Source organism: Oratosquilla oratoria, chromosome 19 (genome assembly GCF_046742065.1).
Source record: "Oratosquilla oratoria isolate Oo_2021 chromosome 19, ASM4674206v1, whole genome shotgun sequence".
Classification (NCBI taxonomy): domain Eukaryota; kingdom Metazoa; phylum Arthropoda; class Malacostraca; order Stomatopoda; family Squillidae; genus Oratosquilla; species Oratosquilla oratoria.
This window is the reverse complement of record NC_134795.1, coordinates 55294406-55320098: the sequence shown is the minus strand read 5'-3', so window position 1 is coordinate 55320098 and position 25693 is coordinate 55294406. Positions and strand designations below refer to the sequence as shown.

The window sequence follows — 25693 nt, the reverse complement described above, 5'->3', positions numbered from 1 at the left end:
GTGGGCTATCCTAGGTTGACAAATCTTCATGGGCTTACGATTTTTCGGTTATATAAGTTGATCACAATAAGCATAACCCTCATTCAACCTAACCTAAGCTAACCTAACCAAACCAAACCTAACCTTACTTAACCTAACCTAATCTTTATTCCACTGTTGATATTCGGCGTACTGGGATGACAATTCTTCAGGTGGAATCTCATGGGGGTGACGATTCTATATGTGGGCGTTCTGGGGTGACAATGTTTCATGTGATCCGACTAATATGCGCAGTCAGCGTTGATCATGTATAGACCACTTTTCGCGAGATGCAGCGTATTGCATTATATTTCATCACTGACATACTTCGTTTTGGTACAAAACAGACGACTTCATTCAGCCGAATGGTGGACCCCAAGTTCAGATTATCTTGAGTTATAGACATTTTTCATGAGGGAGTGTGTTAAGACAGCAGCTGATATTATGCTAGAATAGCAAAATGATAATGCTAGATATTTTGATCCTCTTGATACGGTCATTTTCTGTTGCGTTTTTTTAATTATGTAGTATCGTTTGATAGAGGAAATATGCTAAATTTAGCACAATTATGATCAATCTAGTCAACCTGGTTCCCCCCACCCCCATGACCCCTTTTCCTTCTGTGAAATCAATTTCCCGCACAGAGAACCCGGGAACAAATCCAGCGAATTATATCAGCGTGCTCAGTGTCCACACGTTTCCTTCAATGCGGCTGACCGGCTGTCAACTCCACTTACCGTGAACCGACGAGCCGCTCCATTTGAGGATCTTGCCCGGCGTTTCCCAATGCATTTCATCCGTTTTCTAGAACTAAACTCTTCCAGCACAATAAACACATACACACATCTTAGAATAATAATGGTAGGGAGGATCTTTTGTTCGTAAACACGCACGCAAAATTTCAGGACTTGAAATAAAGAGTGCATTGGCCATAACCTTTCTCTGACTTTCCTCGCTGAAACCGGTAATTCAAAATTTGTGTTGCTGATGTCAACCTGGCCACGCCCACTGACGCGTGACGTAGGTAAAAATAAAACCTGATTGGCTGTCAGGTTCGTTTACTGTTGTGAGTTCGTTTTAGTCGAAACTATTTAGATTACAATTTTTTGTTTTTCGAATTTCCAAGTATCAAATTACCTTGGTGTCATATATCGAAAAGCTGAATAATGAACCGAACCTATACGAAACTTATACACATTGTTGATATGTCCTAAGGGAAGTCTACAACACTGTAAGCGAAGTCTTTACCTATTCGAAGTTAAACAATTTCACGAGAATCAATCCATTGTGAACTGGATGTTATAACGATGGAAGCTCGAAATGAAATAGGTATCACTGGATGATATGAATTAATGTCAAAGGAAGCCTGTATGGGACTGTTGCATACAACTCGAATGGCCGAAATATAACGCCATAACGATCTGTATAGGATGACACAACGGAACTGACTTCGTTTTCTGTGTGCAAACGCGTGGGAGCATCAACGAGAGAAAAAAAAAATGGGGGAGATTGATGACAGATCCTTTTACTAACCTCATTCTTACTGGCGTCAAGTGATTTTACTCAACTGGAAGGACGTATTCTCTCTGGTTTAGTTCAATACCATTTCCATAAACTCCTGGGACAGTGACATAAATTTCTTTTTGCGTCGAATTGAAGGGAAGAAGAAAGGCAAGGCAATGAAACTAAACGGTCTCGAAATGCAGCGTACCGTTTGATGTCCTGCTAAAAGAAGAGATCTTGCCAAATGTCAAATCTTTACACATGTCATTCTGTCAGTTGCAATGAGTATTTTTTTTTCTTTGGTTGAAACCGTAAGGTTAAGGAATAGTAAAATGAAGAGGCGAATGTGACGGTGGATGAAAAGAGAAGTGCGAGTGTGAGGAACGTACGTGACAGAAAAGAATTGAGGATACGTATGAGATCAATGACGTACATTAGCTTACAGACGGGCGGGAGTTGAAAGAAGGGTCCTGACATTTTCAAACACGACATTCGCAATGCCTTACGAGGATAACAATCTGATGAGAACGGAGCAAAGAACTAAAAACCAAATATTACCAAACACCCCGTCTATTATACATCATTCTAATTCCGAATATAAAGGCGTTTTCGATGGGGGGGGGAGAGTAAGGGCAGGGTTTGAAACACCTCCCCCATCCAGCCCAAGCTCCTCTCTTACAACCTCCCCCACCTCTGTGTACGTGACTTCTGAAACGCACAGAGCGTAGAGGGTTGAAGCTAAACGCAAGGTGAGGGAGGCTAAGAGAAGAGATGTGAGATCGGGTGTTATTGGGGGGGGAGGCGAACCGATAAGCAATAACTGATACTTGAAACACGTCGATATTTTAACCCCATGAATAATGCTGTTGGCTTGGAGATTGGTCCAGAAACCTAAGTCTGTTTTTGCTCGTAATTGTATGTAAAATCATATATAATTCACAAATATAATTCAAATCATAAATTCGCACCAAAAAGTGTTTATCCAAGGAGAATCAAACTCGAGATGAGTGTACCACACTCGGGGCGTGGGGTGTCTGGTCCCACCCCTTGTATCCATGCCTGGGTGTTATATACGTTCGTCTCATATAATACTCCTCGATTATAACACTACTTCCTATTGTTGACAGACATCTCATTTACTTTTTCAAATGCTAAAGAAACCAGAACCATCATGACCCCTAAGATGGCCGAGGTCAAAGAATATTTGCAGTGACAACATACTCGCCTACAGTACACAATTCGTCGAAATCAAATTACTGGCTTAACCTTTTTCTCCCTTCCTTCCTTCCTCCCTCCCCTCTTCCTGCCTCCCTCCCTTGTGTTTGTTTTCGTGAATTATAGCTTGTATCATACCTTTAAAATAAGGATGGATTTGGCTTTGTGTATGTGTGTGTGTGTGTGTGTGTGTGTGTGTGTGTGTGTGTGTGTGTGTGTGTGTGTGTGTGTGTGTGTGTGTGTGTGTGTGTGTGTGTGCGTGCGTGTGTAGGAGATTCATCTTGGTCTTTGGATCACGTGTTGGACTCGTGATCGACACACACACACCCAGCTCCCCGCCCACGAGAGTTGGAGTAACGACTCGAACCGCAGTGATACTGAAATAATTTCAGCCCTGGGTAGGATTCGAACCCAGTACCCCCGGTACTGCCGTACTGATAGTCTGGGACTCTACCAACCGCGCCACCGAGTCTTGTGTAATAATAAAAAAATAATAATAATGATAGGTTTATTGAGATAGCAGTGATACACTGACAATAATACAATTGGGCACTTTTATGAGTAATATAGTAATTATTAGAGTGATATGCTTAGTCTAAAATTTATGATGAGTTTATTGTGCGGACAATGGATGGAATGGCACTGTTCTTGTATCGGTCAGTTCTCGGCGCTCTGATGGGCTTGATTTTGTTTGAATGCCGAGTTGCATGGCGGGTGGGTGTGGTGGGAGGTGGGAGGAAGTGACGGTGACGTGGGTGTAGCATTAGGTCCTGTCCAAACTTATTCAGTGCCTCACTGTGTTTGTCGGACAATCTTGGCAAGCTGAGGGTGGTGAGGGCGTGTTCGTATCCCTCATACTGATTACCCAAGATAATTCTGCACGCTCTTTTTTGCACTTTCTCTAATTTGCTCCTCTGTGTGATGTTAAGTGATGATGACCAGGCTGGGGAGGCGTACATGAGGGTGGGGAGTACGAAGGTGGTGTAGACTCCCTTTAGATCTGGTGATGGGGTACCAAGGGACTTCAATCTGCGCAGCATGAAGAGTTTGTAAGAGGCTGTCCTGATGATGTTGTTGATGTGCTGGTTCCAGTTAAGGTGGTCGTCTATTGTGATGCCTAGTAGCTTGGCGGACTGGACCACTTGAAGGGAATGGGTTCCTAATGACAGTTGAGGTGGTGCCACCGCCTGTTTGGATGTACAAACATGCATGACCACGGTCTTGTTGTGGTTAACTGTCACATTCCTGCTCTCAGTCCACGTTTTGAGGTTGTCTAGGATGTTTTGTAGTGGAGAAAAGTCAGGCTGCCTGGTGTTGATGGGAATGCCAACTGTACAGTCATCGACGTATTTCCATCTATGTTGGGTGTCCATTAATGCGTCATTTATGAGGATGAGGAAGCACAGTGGTCCCATCTTGGTCCCTTGGGGGACCCCACAGGTTAGAGGGTGGAGGGAGGATGTCGTTCCCTGGTACCTCACTACCTGTTGACGTCCGGTCAGGAAGTCGGCTAGCCATGTGTGTGTGTGTGTGTGTGTGTGTGTGTGTTATAGAAGAGTGTGTGTGTGTGTGTGTGTGTGTGTGTGTGTGTGTGTGTGTGTGTGTGTGTGTGTGTGTGTGTGTGTGTGTGTGTGTGTGTGTGTGTGTGTGTGTGTGTGTGTGTGTGTGTGTGTGTGTGTTTACCTAGTTGTATCTTACGGGAAGGGGAGCTACACGCGATGTCCTGTCTCTGTATCTGATAGTGTCTAGTTTGTTCTTATATTCATGTATGTTTTTACACACACTACTGTTTCGTCCAGTTTGTTCAGTACATCCAACACTCTGTGGGGAAAGCTGTTCTTTTTCAGACCTCTTCTATAACTGTTCTTTCTGAGCTTCCTTTCATGTCCCCTTGTATTTCTCTTATCCCAATTTAGTAAGTCTTCTCTATCAAGGACTTCCATGTCTCTCATGTGTGTGTGTGTGTGTGTGTGTGTGTGTGTGTGTGTGTGTGTGTGTGTGTGTGTGTGTGTGTGTGTGTGTGTGTGTGTGTGTGTGTGTGTGTGTGTGTGTGTGTGTGTGTGTGTGTGTGTGTGTGTGCGTGTGTATTTACCTAGTTGTATTTTACGGGAAGGGGAGCTATGCTCGTGGTGTGTGTGTGCATGTGTGTATATTTACATTAGTCTTTGGATCACGTGCTGGACTCGTGAACGACAGCTATTTCCCTCCCGGAAGAGAGCTCAGAGCTCGTATGACCGATCTATGTGTGTGTGTGTGTGTGTGTGTGTGTGTGTGTGTGTGTGTGTGTGTGTGTGTGTGTGTGTGTGTGTGTGTGTGTGTGTGTGTGTGTGTGTGTGTGTGTGTGTGTGTGTGTGTGTATCTGTGTGTGTGTGTGTGTGTTTGTGTGTGTGTGTGTATGTGTGTATGTACATGTGTGTATGCGATGTCAAAGCTATCTGATATAGTTTTACTTTGGTCATACATTTCGTCCTGTCACGTAACCTGAAATGTAGATATAAAATTCTACATTATTGCACTATTTTTATTCAACTCTTGTCCACATTTTCGCGTCTCGTATTCATGTGCAAATATGTGATCAGAAAAATATATATATTATATTCGTCTATTTTTGCGTATGTGTATTACATGCACAGTATTTAGTCGGTGTTTAAAATATCGAAGATATTTTTCATAACACTATGTTACTTTGCTTGTTATGATTTCGTAATTTGCTTTAACTTTTACATATTTTAGTATACACACCGGAGTAGTGGAAATTCCAAGAAGAAGCACAATGAAATGATTGTGAACATACCAATCGAGGTCACTCGAGACCTCCGAGGAATCAGAGTCGTATGTGAACAAAGATTATCTGTCATAAGCCAGACAGAGGCAGTGCAATGTATTTCAGTTCGATGCTTTAAGAATCATTTAGATCAGGGATTCCCAAATTTTTCAGCTCTTCGACCCTCTAGTAAATTTTAAGATTTTCTATAGACCCCCAAACTATGAATTCGCGAATTATGTCAGTTTATTATTATTATTGGTGTTGTTGTTATTAATGCTAGTAATGTTATTATTATTATAGTTATCATCGTCATCATCATCATCATCATCATCATCATCATCATCATCATCATCATCATCATCATCATCATCATCATCATCATCATCATCATCATCATCATCATCATCATCATCATCATCATTATTATCATTACTATTATTATTATTTTATTATTGTTATTATTATCATAATTCTAGTTATCAATATCCGATATAAAAGGGATAAATGGCAACATTCAACAAGGCGACGGCGTTCCAATAATGATACAGACACTTTCACATATACATAAACATAAGTGTTTTAAAATAAATATTTGTAATTTACCAATAGCTTTAAGAGTGATATTATATATTCTTTATTATATTACTATAAGTAATATTCAAGCCAATAATATTACACAAGCTCGTCATCTTGATGTTCATTCACGATGTGGTTGTGTGTATGTGAGATTCTCCCTACATACACAGAATGGGGAGGATTTTCGACTCAGAGTGAACTGACATGGTTTTTCTTTAAGTTTAGATATTGGTTGGTTGATTATTTTCACTTTTTGAGTACGGGAAGAGAACAGGGTCATTTCATAATAACCATTTGATTTTAAAGACTGCCTTTCGACCCCATAGTAATTTACTGACCCCTTTCGACCCCCTAGTAATCTACTGAACCCTTTTCCGACCCCTTTCGACCCCTTGGATGGTTTCATGAACCCCTGGGGGTCGATATCGACCCCCTAGCAATCTACTGACCCCCTTTCGACCCCTTGGCTATTTGTCGACCCCTTGGATGGTCTCATCGACCCCTGGGGGTCGATATCGACCACTTTGGGAACCCCTGATTTAGATAAACACCTAAGCAAGATGTTGTAATGGCTGTCATTTACTTTATATTATTTCTTTATTTGTTTTGTTATCATTTGTCTGTTTGTTTATCATTATTTGCTTGTTTCACGTTTATTATTAGTTATATGTCAATTTATCATTTACTAATTCCCTGTTTATTATTAACTATAGCTATGCATTTATTTATTTATCTTATCTATTATGATTTATATTATAAAAATATATATATATATATATATATATATTCATTTATTTATTTATTTATTTATTATTATTATAATCTTTTTCGCATCCGACCTAGTTATGGACCAAAAGGTCTCCTGTCGGCATGCTCCGTCTTTGTAATCCTTTGTAATTAAAGAAATGGTAATAGAAAACGGTATACCTTAACCCGTGCTAACCCAATCTCTGCAACCCATGGATCCATTCGTGACGTCCCCTCAGTGACGAAAGGGGTAATCGAGCCCTTCTCGATCAAACGGGGTTTGCATTCGAAACCCAAAGCCTCAGGTGCAGTGAACCATCGAGGAATCTATGAGTAATTCTTGTCGAGGGTGAGGGAGAGTGTGTGGAGGAGGGAGAGGAGGGACAGGGAGAGAGGGAAGAGGCGGGGGTGGGGGTGGGGGTGGGGGTGAGCATGGGAGGAAGTGAGAAAGGAAGCTTACGGATGGGGAAGGGTATGGACAAAAGCCAGGAATGGGAAGACGGGATTGAGGAGTCGGAAATGAATGAGCTGTAAATATAATAATAATAAAAAAATAAATAAAAAAAAAAGCCAAGTAAGGAGGGGAAGAAGTTAGGAGAACTCGAGAAGAAGGAGGTGAAAAATGAAACACCAGAGTTCATTAAAGTTGTGAAAAATGTCTTGGAGAGGCAATCAAGAACGGATCCAGACGTAATCACGCTGTCTTACGCAGTCAACCAACTTTACATTACACTCATCTTGGAGTGATGTATGAGGGAATAGTATATGTTTATGATATCTGGACTTTGGGGGGGAAAAAGGGAGCTTATGATGTTGTCCCACGTGAGACGGCTACAAAGATCGTTTCATAATGGGTTAGAGATAAACTTTCTAAGTTAAATTATAAACTCCTTAAGCATAAACAGGTCTTTGTTCTTCACGGCAACTCGACAGGATGTTAGAAATGGCTTGCCCAAGGGCTACGTACTTGAGACTCAGTTTTTTTGTTATATAGATGAGGAAGAACTCAGGACTGATTCAAATTTGCCGGTAATATGAAACAGTATGGATTAACAAATACTCATGTCAGATATTTATCTTAAGCTAGATTAATCTAGTTCAAACTAATTTTATTTCTAATTCAACCTTAATCAATCTACATCAAGCAAATTTTATTTCTAATTTAAGCTAGATTAAAGCTGGATTAACCCAGTTTTGTAAACTGGTTGGTAAAATCTCACCCTGCTGTGACGAGTAGTACTTATTCATCCAAGCTAATGACAGGCGATTTCATTCAGTCGAAAGGTTTCCATTTGGTAGTAAAAGAATTATATTTATATAAATTAATCCTTTCTGCACACACACACACACACACACACACACACACACACACACACACACACACACACACACACACACACACACACACACACACACACACACACGCACACACACACACACACACACACGAGCCGTGGGATGCTTCTAATAATATCTTACCAAAACAGTTTCCAAGCAATTAGCAGTAAAGGGAAAATAAAATGCTTGATAGCCTTGTTGATAATATATGATTCATTTGATAATAGAGTATCTTCAGTTCCTCTTACAGAGAAGAAATTAGTATAAAAAGAAGATAACGCTGAGTATGATATATTATTTAATATATATACATATATATATGTGTATATATATATATATATATATGTATGTATTTATATATATATGTATATATATACAGTATGTATATGTATAATGATAGAAAAAATATGGTTTTAACTTCCGACATGGTGTTAGGTTTTTAGTAGGGCTCCTTTATAGATAGAGTTGCGACATGGCGATACGATAGATATCAGTCATGTGACCCAGGGAGCCATTTTATGGCCAAATGATTTTCGCTCGTGCTCACGCATGGGGGGAGGGGAGGAAAGGAAAGGAGAGACGGAGAAGGAGGAAAAAGGCGAGGCGAGAAAAAAGGAAAGGGAGAAAGTAGTGTAAGGAGGATGGAAAGAAAGGAAAGGAAATGGAAGGGGAGGAGAAAGGGAAGAGTAGAGGGAAGAGGAGGGGAGTAGAGATGGACAGGTATAGTGGAGAGGGGAAAGAAGAATCTTGCTTTTGATTCTTTGAATCGATTGTGTTTGATAACTGAATATGCTGGGTTATTGTGTATGTGGATGTATCAACAGTTCCTTTAATACAGAGTTGCGACAACTCTGGACACGCCGCCATTTTGTGGCCATTTTGCAGACAACTCTGTAAAGGACATTAGTTGTCTGTCGTTGAGTTTCGTCTGTGAGCAGTTTTATGCAGAAGGAGGACGCATTTTGATGAAGTTGAGTGGCAGTGTAGTTCATTGAATAATTCGAATAAAGCTCCGAATATGTGCAATTGATCAAAAATAATAATGATAACAATATTGTCATTATGATGATATGGTCACAAACTCCCTCCTACCGGAGGGCTAGGACGGTGCCCCTCACAGAGTACTTTGTAGCGTGAAATTGAATGAACCATAATGCCCTTGGTCCGACTTCGCCGGTGGCGGGGTTCGAACCGTCATCCCCTCGACCTTCGCCGCAAATAACGATGCCCTAACCCGCACGGCCAGCTTATTGTCATTATAATTATTATTATTCCACACCCAGACACATCCAAATTGCAACATCGTATCCTAAGACTAATTCAATTTTTACAACTGCCTTGACATCGTTGTGGAGACATCATTAGTTCAAGAGATAATAACCACGCCAGCAACTTGAACCATAAACTCAGCCCATTAATGTGTTCTTCATGTAATTTCCTTGCAAATGACATTGTATTCTCCCATTGTAGAATAGAGAATACAAGTGTCACTATTACAGAATCTTACAGTATTTATTGATTTTTTTTATTCATTCATGATCCCAAATGTTGTCACAAACGTGCTGTTATGTTCTTTACCAGTGTCAGTTTTTATGTATAGTCAGAATATTAAATAAATTGCTCTGTGTAGGAGAGGAAATTAATAATGACTAATGATCGCATCCCATTGTCGGCATCTCATCAGTACGGTCGAGCGAGTAGAGCATTGGTTTCAGACTCCATTCCAGCACTCTCGACACTCCAGATGCACTCCGCACCATGCAACCTTACCAAGTTCAAAGGCTGTACCGTTCCCTAGTGGACAGGCCGGGGTCCTGCAGTGGATCTTGAAGGGGAGATGTTTTTTTCAGTGATAATCATCGCTTCTGTCTTTGGGAGCGATACTGCACCAAAGTGGTCATAAAGACGGTGTAAGATTTATGGAAGGTAGCAGAACAGATGACAGTGGTAGTGGCGGCGCCAGGGGGGGGGGGGCTTGGGGTGGCTTTAGCCCCCCCCAAAAAAAGTGGCCAGCCCCCCCATTAGCCCCCCCAACTGAAATGAGCAAATTGAAAATTTAAAACACTCATTGAAATAATTTTATTAAGTGGAATTTTTAATTGCCAGGGCTAAAGATTTGTCAGCCATCAGTGCTAGCCCAACCATTAACCCCCTCCCCTTCTGAAATGAGGATAATATACGTGTATCATCATATTACTATTAGCCCCCGCAAAAATTTGCTCAGCCCCCCCTTAGCCTCCCCAACTAAAAATTCCTGGCGCCGCCGCTGGACAGTGGAGTGGTTGGGGATGGAATGGGTAGGAGTATGTACAGCCACTGAAAATAGTATTGGTTGGTGGTTTTAGGTGTTCGTGGGAGACGAGTGAAACAACAGAATCAATGTTCCTGTACAGTTGATAGTCGTGACAGAGTTGCACCCTACCTTCCCCCTCGCCCCGTTAAAATACGTGGTGTAGAATAATGTTTGGGGATGTGACAAGATTGAAAGTATATTTGCACCGACAAGAATTGTTGATATTTTATTGTTACTGAAACCACACACACACACACACACACACACACGAACGCACGCACACACACGACTCGGTGGCGCGGTTGGTAGTGTCCCCGACTGTCACTACGGCGGTCCGGGTTCGAATCCTGACCACGGCTGAAATAATTTCAGTATCACTGCGCTTCGAGTCATTACTCCAACTCTCGTGAGCAGGGAGTTAGGTGTGTATGTGCGTGTCAGGTCACAGCATTACCCATAGATCGGTCTTACGAACTCTGAGCTCTCTTCCGGGAGGGAAATAGCTTTCGATCACGAGTCTAACACGTGATCCAAAAGACCAGAGTGAATACACACACACATTATGTATAAGGGTAGCCAATGAAACAATGAATATGAATAAATTAATAATTGTATAGCTCTACATATACAAGCGTGCGATCACCTTGGAGGCAGAACCAAAACTGGCGTGGGGAGTGGGGACTGGGAACGCAGTTCGACAGACACGTGTTTAAAGTGATGCGTGAACGCGTGAACGGGGTATTTGGTTGTCGAACACGTTGATTAAACCCCAAATACCCCGTTCACACATCACTTTAAACACGTGTCTGTCGAACCGCGTTCGACGAACCGTTAAAACGTGGAAATCCCCTCTAAGATTCGCGGAAAAACATACACGAATCGCATGGTTCGATTACAAAAAGTGCACACGGAAAAAACAATGGCAACAATAAAACAAATATACAACAATAAATACACAATACTACAAGTACGTATTCACAATACACAAGGAATATTCAATGCCACCATTACAACACCTCCGAGGGGCATCGGGAGGTAACAAGGAAGTTTGGGAAAGATCTACTTACTTTTATCTTCGACACTTTCTCCCGCCCAACTCCCCTTTACCATGCCACTCCACCAGGCACAACAACAAAATCAGGCCCATCAGAGAGCCGAGGACTGACCGTTAAAAGAACGTCGCCATTCCGTCCATAGTGCATATCTTTAATTCAGTCTAATTTAATCCTAGAATTAGCTCATATTGAACATTGTCATTGTAATAATTATCATTTATTTTATATTTGTTTATTTGTTTTATAATTTGTCTGTTTGTTTATTATTATTTGCTTGATTCTCATTTATTATTAGTTATATGTCAATTTATTATCATTTACCATTTACCTGCTTGTTTATTATTTAACAATACCTATGCAATTATTTATGTATTTTATTTATTATACACATTATAATAATTCTTATATATTCATTTATCTATTTATCATTACTATGATTCTTTTCGCATCCGACCTAGATATGGACCAAAAGGTCTCCTGTCGCTATGCTCCGCCTTTGGATTACAAAGGCGGAGCATGGCGACAGGAGACCTTTTGGTCCATATCTAGGTTGGATGCGAAAAAAATCATAATAATAATAAATTATTAAATAAAAACTATAATAGTGTAAATAACAAATAAAATACATAGATAAATGCATAGGTATTGTTGAATAATAAACAAGCAGGTAAATAGTAAATAATAATAAATTGACATACAACTAATAATGAGAATCAAATAGAAATAGACAAATAATAACAAAACAAAAACAAATAATATGAAATAAAATATAATCATTACAGCATCTTGCTTAGGTGTTTATCTAAATGATTCTTAAAGCTTCGAACTGAACTACATTGCACTGCCTCTGCAGGAAGTTTATTCCAGTCATTAACTACACGGATGGCGAAGTTGTTTCTACCCACTTCCAAATTGAATCTATTTCCGGACAGTTTGAGACCATTGTTTCTTGCCGGATTTCTTATTCAGTGTGAAAATTTTGTCACTTTTGATGTTGTCAATTCCCTTTAGAATTTTAAAGACCTATATCAAGTCACCTCTGAGTCTACGCCTTTTTAGGGAAAACAGATTCATATGTTTTAGTCGATTTTCGCATGATTTATTTTTGATATTTGGAATCAGTTTTGTGGCTCGCCGTTGTACTTTTTCCAGTCTGTCAACGTCTTTAATGAGATTCAGTGACCATACGTCCAAATGTGGACGAACTAACGATTTATATAGCTTGTAAATGAGTGATGGACTTTTAAATTCAAAAGATCGCGCAATCAGTCTTAGAACCTTATTTGCTTTCTCAGAGGCTGAAATACACTGCTTGGATTATTTGAGGCCGTTACTGATAATTACGCCGAGATCTTTTTCACTATTCACTTTTGTTAACGAATTTCCAAATAACTTGTAATCGTACTTACTGTTACTCTTACCTATGTGCATTACCTTGCATTTACTTGTGTTAAATTTCATTAGACACTTTTCAGACCATTGCTGTAATTCATCTAAATCTTCTTGAATATCTAACTGGTTTATGTGATCATTTGCCATTCCGCACAGTTTTGTATCATCAGCAAATTTGGAAACAGTAGATTTTAGTCCATGGTCTATGTAATTTATATATACTATGAATAGAAGTGGCTCAAGAACGGAACCCTGAGGAACTCCACTTGTAAAATTTGTCCATCTAGAAGTTTTTCCATTTATAACAACTCTCTGTTTTCGATCATTCAACCAATTACTAGTCCAACTTAATAGGCTACCACTTATTCCGTGTGAAGCTAATTTAGTAAGTAGTCTTTCGTGGGGGGACGGTTTCAAAAGCTTTTGCAAAGTCTAGATATATTAAATCTATATTGTTTCTTTTGTCATAATTCGAGATAACTGTGTTGTAGAATTCGAGTAAGTTAGTCACGCAAGAACGTTTCTGTCTGAAACCATGCTGGCTATCATTTATCAAACGGTTACTTTCTAAGTGATGTCCGATAGCATCTCTAATAATAGTTTCCACTATTTTTCCTACGATCGAAGTCAAACTTATAGGCCTATAGTTATTTGGTTTCTTTTTGTCACCTTTTTTGAATATGGGAATAATGTTAGCTAGCTTCCATTCTCTTGGGACATCTCCGGATATGATGGATTTCTTGAAAATAATTTATAATGGAACAATAATCTCTTTGTAACCCTTTGTAATCATTGTTAACTCAATAAACCTATTATTATTGTCATTATTGTTATTGTTATTATTATCATTGTTATTATTATTATTATTATTATTATTATTATTATTATTATTATTATTATTATTATTATTATTATTATTATTATTATTATTATTATTATTATTATTATTATTATTATTATTATTATTATTATTGTTATTATTATCATTAGTAGTAGTAGTAGTAGTAGTAGTAGTAGTAGTAGTAGTAGTAGTAGTAGTAGTAGTAATAGTACGATTATCATTATCATTATTACTGTTACTGTTATTAATACTATTATCATTATTATCATTTTATTATACAAACACACACTGATTGGAATACACAACACCTACTCTTGCATTTTAGTTGTGTGTTTAGTACTGTACAAGTCCACCTACACACCCAAGAAACCCCGCTTCCTACGTATGACAGGGTGATTGGCCATGTAGCCAATGAAAATGTAATCCCCATTCAATATCGAGCTTGGTTCGAGCTGGAAGGTAAATACGCTGAAAGCTCTTGTTCTATATCTCCTACTTTTTATTCTTTTCAGGTTGGTATGTGGCGGTTCTGATGGCAACAGTGACCAGGGTGACCGGAGGACACTATCTTCTGCTATTTTAGTTTTGGAGAAGCAAATTTCCTTCGCAGTGGGCTCGCCAGCTCTGTTATAAGAACGAAGACTCCATGTGACCCCCTGCCCCTCCAGGCAGGACCAGAAGCCCCCCCATGACAGTCCCGCTTGCAGAGCGGAACTCTGCAGTCGTGCAGCAGCCCACGCTGAAGCCAACTGCGACATTTCCCCTTCAAGCTCTCTCCCCGACTACCATGACCACATCCATGCAAGACACCCACGCCGTGAAGATGCGATCAGCCCCTGCGACGCAGTCCTACAGAAGAACCCGTTCACAGTCAGCGCCGTCATTTTCCCAGCGGGAAGGCGAGCAGAAGACGTCGTCTTCATCATCGCCTCATCTGTCTTCTGCGCCAATGACCACTAAGGACGTTTGGCCAAACAGGACTCGCACAAGCGGCAGCAACCGTCAACTCCCCTCTGGGTCTTTGCAAAACAACTTCACCACAAATGATTTATCGACTCAGGGTTGTGTTCCAGCCCCGAGTCACAGCACAAGTACCTTATCAAATCACCATGACCCCAGTATATCAAGTGGATCACACAGTTCCTGTAAAGCAGTTCTTCATCAAAACAATGGGACCATGCATGATCACGCCACGCCTCATGTTAAAACAAATAACCATACAATGAATACCACATTAGACACTCCAGTCCCTAGGGCTGCCAGTGAAATGAGAACCCCACCATCTGAGAAAAATGTTAGCCCAATTCTCACTACTACAGATCAAGTGAATTCAGAGTACAAAAGAAAGTGGATATCCTTTTTACAAAAATCAAAACGGCCGATCTTTTTTGAGCGACCTTGGTTGTCTCTGACGAAAGCTAAGGCAGGACTCAAAGATGTGCCAGCGCAGCACAGTAATAGAGTCTCTAAAAGTGTTAAGAACACGCTGTGTGATGATGGAGATGGCACCACTTCCGTTGATGATCCAACGACTTTGTCAGTGACGAGTATTAGTGAAGTGAATCCGTTCGTAAATGAAGTGCCGCCTACTGGCTGCGAGTCCCACAGTCATAAGGAAGACACTCCGAACCCCGAGAACGAGGTAGAACAGAAATGTCCCACACATGACGGAAAAGGTAGAAGTTGTTTGCATAACAAGACCCTCTATGTGACGACCTTAGACACATCTTTAGAGAAGCACAGTTTGCCGGAATCCAATGAAGTCATCGACAATGTGGTGTCTCCTAGGTTCGACCAGGACGGAAGCCCCTTACGGTTTGGAAACTCCTGGATTCTACTCGTTATTGTAACGATCGTCTTGGCCTTCATCATCGTACTTCCTCTCAAAAATAAACCGTCGGAGAGCAGCAGCTTAGTGAAGAGTTCGTCTTCCAGACGTGATGCGAACGAAATGGTGAGTTGGGTGACAGGTGCAAGCATGTGGGCGTGCATTCTTGCAGTCATAGGCGGCGTGGGAAATCTGGTCACGATCGCTACAATCTGCCACCAGTTAATCCTCGGGCGTGGCCGAAACTCTTTCTACTGCGCATCCCCCCCTATCTCCATCAAACTGGATGGTGACACTTTGCTCATTTTGCACCTTAGCTTTTGCGACTTCCTGTATTGCACCGTCAACCTACCCCTCACCGCCTACACCTACTTCACCTACTCTAATGGCCCCGGCAGGGACTTCTGCAGGGGAGCTGCCATCTTTCGCTACCTCAACGCCTTTGTCGAATGGAACACCCTCGCCCTCCTGGCTGTGGAACGCTGTGTCGACCTCAGACGGAGTCATAGGTCTCGCCTGTTCCGCCCCAAGACCACACTCCTCCTCTTGCTCCTCGTCTGGGTGGTCAGCATTATACTCCTCCTGCCTGCAATCATACATGTGAGTAGGCCACAAGTGTTCATTCGTGATTTAACCCCTCTATATCAGCAGCATTTGTTTCTGTTTTGGTTGCTATCACTTTGTTCTATTCATCTCTGTCGGCGACCGGGATAGTATACATAAGTCACAAGCACACCGAGCCAGGTCCGGGAACTTCCGGCTGGATCTCCATGTAGTCTCTTCCATGGCGCTCGATTACCGTTTTTTTTTTTTTTTTTTTTTTTTTTTAAGGTGGAGCTGAGGAGACTTAGAATGACTATAATATCTCCCACAGAGGTGAGGAGACCAGGTAGTTGTGAGATCATTAGCAAGGATTACACCTACTATTAGTCAGGCCATGGTAATGGTGACCACATCAGGTGGGTTAGCTGTTGGCGTCTCTAAACGACAACAGCCCGCCGTTATAAGAGTTACTCCGGTTGATGATTGTATGATGTTGGTGAGGTTGAAGTACAACTTGGACTTCATCTCTCTTATTGGAGTATACGCTTCTACTAAGGATTATAAACTTGAGATGCTCTATACCAAGTTTGCCTCTATAGTCAACTAGTGCCCGCCACAGGATACGCTTGTTTTGGGAGACTTCCATGGAGCTACTGGCGCAGGCAGCGATAGCTATGAAGTTTGTGTTGCTCCTCATGGCTCTGGAATCAGGAACGTTAAGTTTTCGTCAGACTCTTAAAAACTCAGATACTAGAGGATTGCCGGTTCCTGGTTCCAGGAACGAGATCCACATCAATGACCTTGACACAGTAATGACGGAGGTGTGGCAAAGGGGATCAATCTCATACTTGTTGATATTCGTTGGAGGTACCTACATAGTTGTGGGATCTGCCGGAATGCTGAGTTCTTTTGGACCGACCATAGAGTTGTAGTTGTAAAACTCATACCGCGTATCAAACCCAGGAGAATTTTGAGATGTAATAAATCGGTATTTCATCTGAAGGGTCTCAGGGGCGATGTTTGTACACACGAATATGCGGTAGCAGTCTCACACGAGTATGCGGTAGCAGTCTCACACGAATATGCGGTAGCAGTCTCACACGAATATGCGGTAGCAGTCTCACACGAATATGCGGTAGCAGTCTCACACGAATATGCGGTAGCAGTCTCCAATTGACTTGGACTGGTTGGCACCATTGATGACACATAATAAAAAGGTGTGCTACTTCCAAACGTTAAACTCTGAAAGCTGCAGAAGATTGCATTGGAGAGCGTCCAAAGTCAAGGAGCGTTGTGGCGTCGCGTGAGGCACTGGAGAATATAGAGATGAGTCGTCTCATATAAGCAAGACCACTGCAGCTCCAAGTCTCCTGGACCATGACCAAGGTCCTGATGTTCGGAGGCTTACTGGACTATACAGTTCAGTCTAATAATGTACAGTATGTGGTGAGAACACTGAGTCCTTAGAAAGATTCACATACCATGGTAATGTAGTGCATAAGAGTGGTGGGTCATATCAGGATGAACTGTGAAGGATTGCAATGAACCATGGTGTGATGGACTCGCTCAACCAAGTTATACTGAATGGCGTTATGTATATATATACATATATATATATATTTGTATATATATATATATATATATATACATATGTATATATTTTGTATGTATATATATATATAAATATATAAATATATATATATGTATATGAGAAATTCGCTAGTAAACAGCGACACCATCCAGACAATCTCTATGACCGTCACGCAGAGGATTCGAACCCGCTGCTTCTGGACCGAAGAGAGGCTTCATAACACCCGCCTTAGACCACTCGACCACTGACGATATAAAACCGTATGAACTCAGAACCTATCTGGTTCCCGAGATTGGGGAGGGCGCTAACTGCTCCCCCATATAACCCCCATTTCACCATACGGCCAATCGCACTCGTGGGAGGGGTAAGGACCGGAACGAATCCCTTTCACGCTTCTCGCCATCGTAACTATATGAGAAATTCGCTAGTAAACAGCGACATCAATCAATCTCCATGACCGTCGCGCAGAGGATTCGAAACCCGCTGCTTCTGGGCCCAAGAGAGGCTCCATAACACCCGCCTTAGACCACTCGACCACTGAAATTGGGGATAGATGGAGGAGCAGTTAGCGCCCTCCCCAATCTCGGGAACCAGATAGGTTCTGAGTTCATACGGTTTTATATCGTCAGTGGTATACTTCTCTGATGTTTATTCCAATCATTTGGTCGTCTCCACAAGAGACAACCCTATTTAGAAGAGACAAAGGAGACAAAGGAGAATTGATAGCTGGGGCAGGTCGGCAGGTCGACCATTCCTACCTAGAGCTTTTGGTCATGGGAAAAGCTGCAGGGGGCGTTGTTTGGAGATACCGTGTGGAAAGGCGTCGGTGTGTGGGTGAAGTGACACGTACCCTGGCGTGTACTCCCAATTGATGATGGTGATATACCTAGTAGCCATTTTATTTCCTTTCTAACTGCCAACAGGTGTAGTTTCATTCTATTCTACCTATCGCCAAGTTAGTCCATTCAGCTGTGTGACAACCAATCAGGATAGGAAAAGCTAATGTCATCACAACCCATTCCTCACAAAATAATCTCCTTTCCCTCTTGTGCAGGACGGTTTCGACCACGACAAACACACATACAAGTGCGACATGATGACCAAATGGTGCAGATTCTTCTTCTACACTCTTGAGACCTTCCTGCCATGCCTCCTTATGACGTGGGGCTGTATCAGCATCGTCGACCAGATCTACCGCAACAAGCAACTCCTGGCGTCCACTGGCATGTGAGTCGATCCTGATATTTAGTTATTGATGTAATGACCATTTGCCTCTGCTTAGCACGGTGGTTTTCCACGGGCCCCAAAAAAGGACAAAGATTTTTTGTCGGGACACAATCCAACAAGTAGTGGAACCTAGTGGATGTATGGCGATTTTATCAAGTGTTGCGTTTGATCTCAAAGTGGCTAGAGAGCAGCAATACATACTGTAAGTAGAGGATGCGTGAGAAAGTAGGTTGAGAATGTTTGCCCTACCAGAAGGAGCTTACGAAGGATTATGCATGACTGAAGACGAGGGGCGAGTAGAAAACAGGCGCTATACTTATGCATTGCTGTTCTTTTTGTTATTGTAAAGATGCTAGTCGTGGAAAGGAATGCCCAGAGGAAAGTAACTTTCCTTTGCATCTCTATGGTTACCATAGTTGAATTCTAAAAGTCAATGGCCTTCTTGGAGTCAAAATGTTTCACATGTATTGGAAGTAAATCTGAAATTCAGAAGGAGGAGGAGAAAGACGGAGAAAACGGAGGTAAACGGGAAGTGGAGAAGAACCATTTTTTACATGATCTCCTTTCCTTCTTCGCACAGGTCTCCTACTGTGGTGGCGGAACGTGGGCGGAGAATGTGGAAATCTTCAGCCATGACGCTGGGGCTCCTGCTCCTCTTCATGGCCTGCGTTGTCCCCATCTGCGTCTACAACGTCATGTACGCCCTCGACAAGACCGTCTGCGTAGAGGCGGGCATCATCATATTTGCCTTCTACTGGATACAGTTCGGCGTGAACTTCTTGATCTACGCGGCCAGTAATGCTGCCTACAGAAAAGCGTTCCTGGTGTTCTTCAGTGCCGTGGCTCGTGCCCTTCTGAAGTCGTGTTCTCCGTACCTCGAGAAAAACCCCGAGGTCAACGGGGACCCAAGGATCACTCCGCCCTCTTCACTAGTCGCTGATCCGTCATCCGTTTAGTCCACAAGAAGAGAATACTTTCCCAACGGGTCACCTCTCCAACCTCGAAACCACTGTACTAACCTAATCTAACCTTTGACGAATATATTGTTAAAAACATGGCACTGTTTGGACAACGGCAACTTCGGGGGATCTCGGAGAAAAACGAAAACCATGACGTCATCCGAAGTGCTGTGGGAAGGGACCTAAAGTATCAGGTGTTGGGGACGGGACCCCGCAATGGAATATTTCTATTTATGGGTGTATTCCCCCCTGAATCAGTGGTTCCGAAACTGGATATAGATTACCCCACGGAAGTCATATGTACAATATTTGCGGGGGTAATGGAGTAGACTCCAAAAGCTGGGACTCTGAACCACAAAACCAAAAGATCGTCTACTAGTCGCAGAAACCACATCCATCCCGCTGTCTGATGGTAACGTTTTTGAGTTTGACAACAGTCAACAGAGATGTAAAAAAAATAAGACTTCAAGAAAAAAAACCTAGTGTTCCCATTTAGCCATATATGTCAATATAGACACTATGTTGTGACTGGGGGGTAATACGCTTCATACACCATGTTAAGATGGGCAACGAACTGTCAGAGTTTGGAGACGACTTCTCTAAACAAAGAACCTGCACGTGATCTTACGAACGATGTGCTGAGTGACGACTTGGCCTCAACAACCGAAGACTTGTACTTGCCCTGGAAGTCCAAGCACATAGAGCCAAGTTAACAGTTAAGAGCCTCCTTGTGTGGGCCTCTTACCTATTAAGCACTATGTATTGTAGAGCAACAGCCTCTCCTTCCCCTCTCCACTGTTGTCACCACCACATCCATCACCATCACCATCACCACCACTGCTATCATTACAATCACCATTACTCATCACTTCGACCATCATCAACTTTAACTGTGCCTAAAAATCTCTCCCACCCCATCCGGCCACGTCTCTCCGGCCAAGGGTGACTCTACGCCATCCTTCTGTGACGTCATCGCAGTGACGTCATAGCCGTGGCGTCATAGGCATGACATCTTAGCCGCCTTCAGAACGACCCCACCGTCTCGCCGCGCATCCCTCAGACATGGTGGGGCTCCACACTTTGGTCTTTGGTCATGTCCTGGACTCGTTATCGACAGCTATTACCCTCCTGCATGAGAGCATAGCTCGTATGATGCGATCTAGGAGGTAATGCCGCGGCCTCATGCTCCACATACACACCCATCCTCTTGCGCAAGGGGGGCAGTAACAGTTTGCAGTGTTTTGTGTGTGTGTGTGTGTGTGTGTGTGTGTGTGTGTGTGTGTGTGTGTGTGTGTGTGTGTGTGTGTGTGTGTGTGTGTGTGTGTGTGTGTGTGTGTGTGTGTGTGTGTGTGTGTGTGTGTGTGTGTGTGTGTGTGTGTGTGTGTGTGTGTGTGTGTGTGTGTGTGTGTGTGTGTGTGTGTGTGTGTGTCCGGTCCGTGCGTGCGTGCTTGACATCAGTACAGGACAGACTATTTACTTGAGGTGCCCCGCCCCGTGACACGACGCTGATCCCATCTCGCAGTGTCTATTTATCCAGGCATTTCTTGGTTATCCTTGAGCTTAAGAATACTCTTTACGCACACTACCTCAATAGGCTAACAATTTCACCTGTCCAGAGTCCTCTTTGAAAAAACATATATATATATTTTGAATAATCCTTTATATCCTTACTATTCGTTTACCTTTGTTTTGATCTCTCTGATAACTAGGGGTCCACGATTGAAAAAAACAGCGGTCTTTGGGAGATGCTAGATGATGTTATTCATCGTGGGAGATGGACCAATAGGAATCGATATACGGTGATCCTACGAAATGGATGTCAGAGAGAATGATCATCTCGCCACTCGTGATAAAATCTCATGAACACCTCCACTCAGTCTCCCGACTGGGCCAAGATATGCGTCATCAACTTCAATTACCTTTCCTCAACTTTCCCACGTAAGAACAGCTGACAACCAGCAACTGCTCTCTTACCAGCCAGTGACGTAGATGAGAGATTTTCTTCGGGGTCAGTGCATGAGAAAAGTAGTAAAGGACAAAATGCTTGGATGCAGGGAAGTCACTGGCGGAGTCCAACATGGATCAGTAACAGCACCCGTAATTTTTTTGACTTACGTAAATGACATGATTGAAGGAATAACAAGGTGCATTAAGATATTTGAAGATTATCCAAAGACCATGAGAATATTAAAAGATGAGGGAGGTTGCAAGTTGTTACAAAGACCTGGACAGAGTCTGGAGCCAAAGGTGGAAAATTAACTTTAAGACCAAAATATACAAAATATTAGGAACAGGCCAAAATGGAAAGATACCTCGAACGATTCATTCAGTGGGAAGTGAAATAGGTACAAGAACAAAAAAAAATGTATATATATATAGATACAGCAGTGCTGGTCATGGATAATTTGTCACCCGATAGCCACTTTAACAAGATTTTGGGTGAGACATACAGATTGTTCACGACCATAGAAGCTTTTCACTCCACGGACGGAAAATGATTAAAGAATCGCTAAGAACTTAATTTGGTCCAGATTAGAATGTGTAGCAGTGGGGTGGTCTCAGCACAAAACAAAGGACATAAATAGAATCGAGAGAATGCAGGGACCAGTAACCAAATTGAGTCTCAACCTATCAGGCAAACCATGTAAGGAAGTCTTAAAGGTATTGGATCTGCCATCATTAAAAGTTAAAATAGAGATGGCATAATTGCAGTGTTCAGATCACTGAAAGGGCTGAATAATATTGACAGGAAAGACATCTTGATTTGGGATGGGAGAGCATCACGAGGTCATTAAAAAAATGGAAAATGATACATAGCAAAAGGATATCAAGAAACATAGTTTCTACACAGATGCGTCAATTTATGGAAGAGCCTAAAACGAGTGTAGTTCATTATAAAACAATTGACAATTAAGTTTCAATTTGACCAACGGAGACAAAGAGACGGAACCCTACGAGTGTAGCCCTTCCCTGTACATTATGATTGGTAAAAAATTCACCAATAACAACACAAACAACAGCCCTACATTTATTTCTGAAAAGATCTACAAGGCCGAAGGACCATTGGTAACTATAGTGGGGTTGTGGGCTTCCGGTCAGTAAAGTTCAAAGCAGCATTTTTCATATTATCTTCAGGGGATTGACTAACAGCATTCCATAAGTAAAGGATCTTTTGGCAAGCAGGCGGAGATCTACGACAATCTAACTTTTTCTGTCCATGCCTCCTCAGTCCTTTCTGATTCCATTGATTCACCCCATATTACTTGGCTTCTTCTAGCCAAACGTTCCCGTTTTTTCGGCTCATCACGTCTCCCTCTTTTAGTCAAGTCTTCATGATCCTTCTTGATCCACTCCTCCAACACTTCCTGCAGTACCTTCCAGGATTTTGTCCCTTCTACCCTTCATATACACCACATCATCAAGCTTGTTCATCAAGTACCTTTCCATTGCATAACAGTATTATTCCATGTCATTTTATATTTATTTAATTTAATATTTATACATGATCTTGCTTGTACTTATCAAACTTCCCTTGTCCAATTTCCGACACAAGCCATAACGAGTAAGAGGGATCTTCGTCACACCTGATTTCTTTCACCATAAAATCATTGAAGAAAGGACTTGAGTGATTTCTTGATCAACCATTAGACGTTTGGATCAATTAATGAATCTATTGCCCCGGCTCTCTTTCTTGTAGGAGACCTGCAACCCCCGGGAAATTGGTCATAGGGCAGTGTAATATGAGGTGTTATGTGTCTTCTGTGTAATGCATCTGTCGCCATTGGAATCCTGGAATTGCCAATCCAGTTTGTATTAGAATTGATTTAAATCGTGATGGTGGCCAGAACGTAGGCATATCAGTGCATTTCTTCTCTTGGAAGCGCTTTTTCTGCTGGGTTGATTTCTGGGGGAGTTTGATGAAGTATAGAATTTGATGGTCTATTGTGGAGTATTTGTTTAATGGTCTATATGTGTTTATTTTTGTATGGAAGTATCGCAGGTTACTGGGACAGGTTATTGTCGATGTTTGGATAGAATACTGCTGAGACTGGTGTCTTTTGTGGGCTATGTTTGGTGTTTGAGGGTTCTTGTGAAGGAATGTGCATATCATTCGCATGTGCTGCTCTAAGGGAAGAATTCTGGTTTCTGAGTGTTGATGTTCCATTGGTGCTGCTTAAGTGCAATCAGTTATTATTCCTAACGCTGTTTTGCGTTCTTTGTAAGTTGTCTTTGTCCTTGATTGTTGGATACCATGCCGGGGATACATTGTTGGTGTAGTTCTTGTGTACAGTGATAAGTGTTCCTCTCTGCTGTCCAAATCACGTGCCTGTCACATTTCTAAATATGTCCAGTATCTTGTTTGCTTTTGCTGTAAGGTCATTAATGTATGGGAGAAAGGTCAAGTACGTATCAAATGTGAGGCTAATTATCTTAGGGTTTTTGTCCAATGAGCTAGGTTCACCATCCAATACAACAATTGCCTCCTTCTTAGATTTACAGTATTCGGGGTTAAGCAAAGTCACTGAGGATTTCTGAGGGGATACAGGCAAATTATATTGTGAGCCATATATCCAAATCATTTAGGTAAATTTGTGTGTTTTGGCTGTTTTGTCGTTTTGATGGTGGGGTATTATTCTCAGATCGTCTGCATATGTAAGAGTTTTGACTTTATGCTCTGGGTTTAGTGGGAAGTCGCGTGTGAATAGACGAAACAGTCCTGGTATATTCCTCTTTCGGGGATCCCTCTAGTTTTCTAAAGTCTTTTCTATTTCCCGCATGTACTCTGGCAATTTTACTTTGTATATCTTTTTGTGGGTGGATTTATTTATTCATTCATTTTGCAATTCATTTGATCGTCTTTATGGGGAAGTGAGCTGAGAGTAGACCATTAAATGGCTTTCCATGTATTTAGATGGAGTGAGGATGAGCACAGTCAAATGTCGGTTGGGGGGGCGGGGGTAGTCGCTTGTTTGATGTGTTGCAGGGTTGTCTTGCGAGGAATTCATTAAAGCTTACTATCACTTGGACAAAATGTAGTGGCCCATTTGTAAATTCTAATCACGAAGAACCCACAGTCGGAATAAAAGGAAAATTAGAAGTATAATTTCTATATTTCGGCTCATAGCTATAGCCCTCTTCAAGAAAGTACTTGGAGGGCTATAGCTATTAGCCGAAATATAGAAGTTATACTTTCTTCTAAGTTTCCTTTTATTCCGACTGTGGGTTCTTCGTGATTATAAAGCTTAATATGTTTAGGATGGGGAGTTGTTCTTGGAGTTCCCTCTTTGGTCAGTTATTTGTGTGTATGTAGCCATATGGATGTGTGTGTGCATTCATGTCTACTTCCAGTATGTGGTTTGTGAAGTCTTTGGATGGTTGGAATTGGAACGTGTATTCTCGAGGTGTTGATGTGTAGGTGGTCTTAAATGCTTGTGACATTGCATGTTGTCTTCTTTATCTATATTTGAATGGTAGCTTTCTGTTGTAGTGTCTGTGTTCCTTTTTATTGGAGAATGGTATAGTTTGCGTATGATTGTTACGATTCCAGTTCATGCTGTGTCTTGTCTGAGCCTGTGAAGGCTGGCAGCATGGGCTATGGTGGGACTTTAGTTTCTTGCATTAGTGTAATATATATGGTTTCTTTGTATTAGAATTGCTGCAGGTCTATGCGGGTCTTTGCGATTCCGTTGATGTTTATTTGTATCAAGTTCAGGGTGTGTTTGTTTTGTGTTGGTTGATTTATAACATTTTTGGCTTGAAGGCCAAGCGTGTTTTGTGTTGGAAGTTTTTGGCCGTGGAG

At 41.8% G+C, this 25693-nt stretch overlaps 1 protein-coding gene across 1 annotated transcript in view; it reads left to right on the top strand.

Moving 5' to 3' along the window:
* The window catches only part of LOC143035903 (uncharacterized), a 95217-nt gene extending 70265 nt beyond the window's left edge, over positions 1–24952 (top strand). The window contains exons 2-4 of the mRNA XM_076203104.1: positions 14258–16173; positions 18762–18934; positions 19515–24952. Coding sequence (XP_076059219.1) covers positions 14434–16173; positions 18762–18934; positions 19515–19890 — 2289 coding nt within the window. The 5' untranslated portion in view covers positions 14258–14433 and the 3' untranslated portion in view covers positions 19891–24952. The remainder of the gene's footprint in view (positions 1–14257; positions 16174–18761; positions 18935–19514) is intronic.
* Positions 24953–25693: the final 741 nt, after the last annotated feature.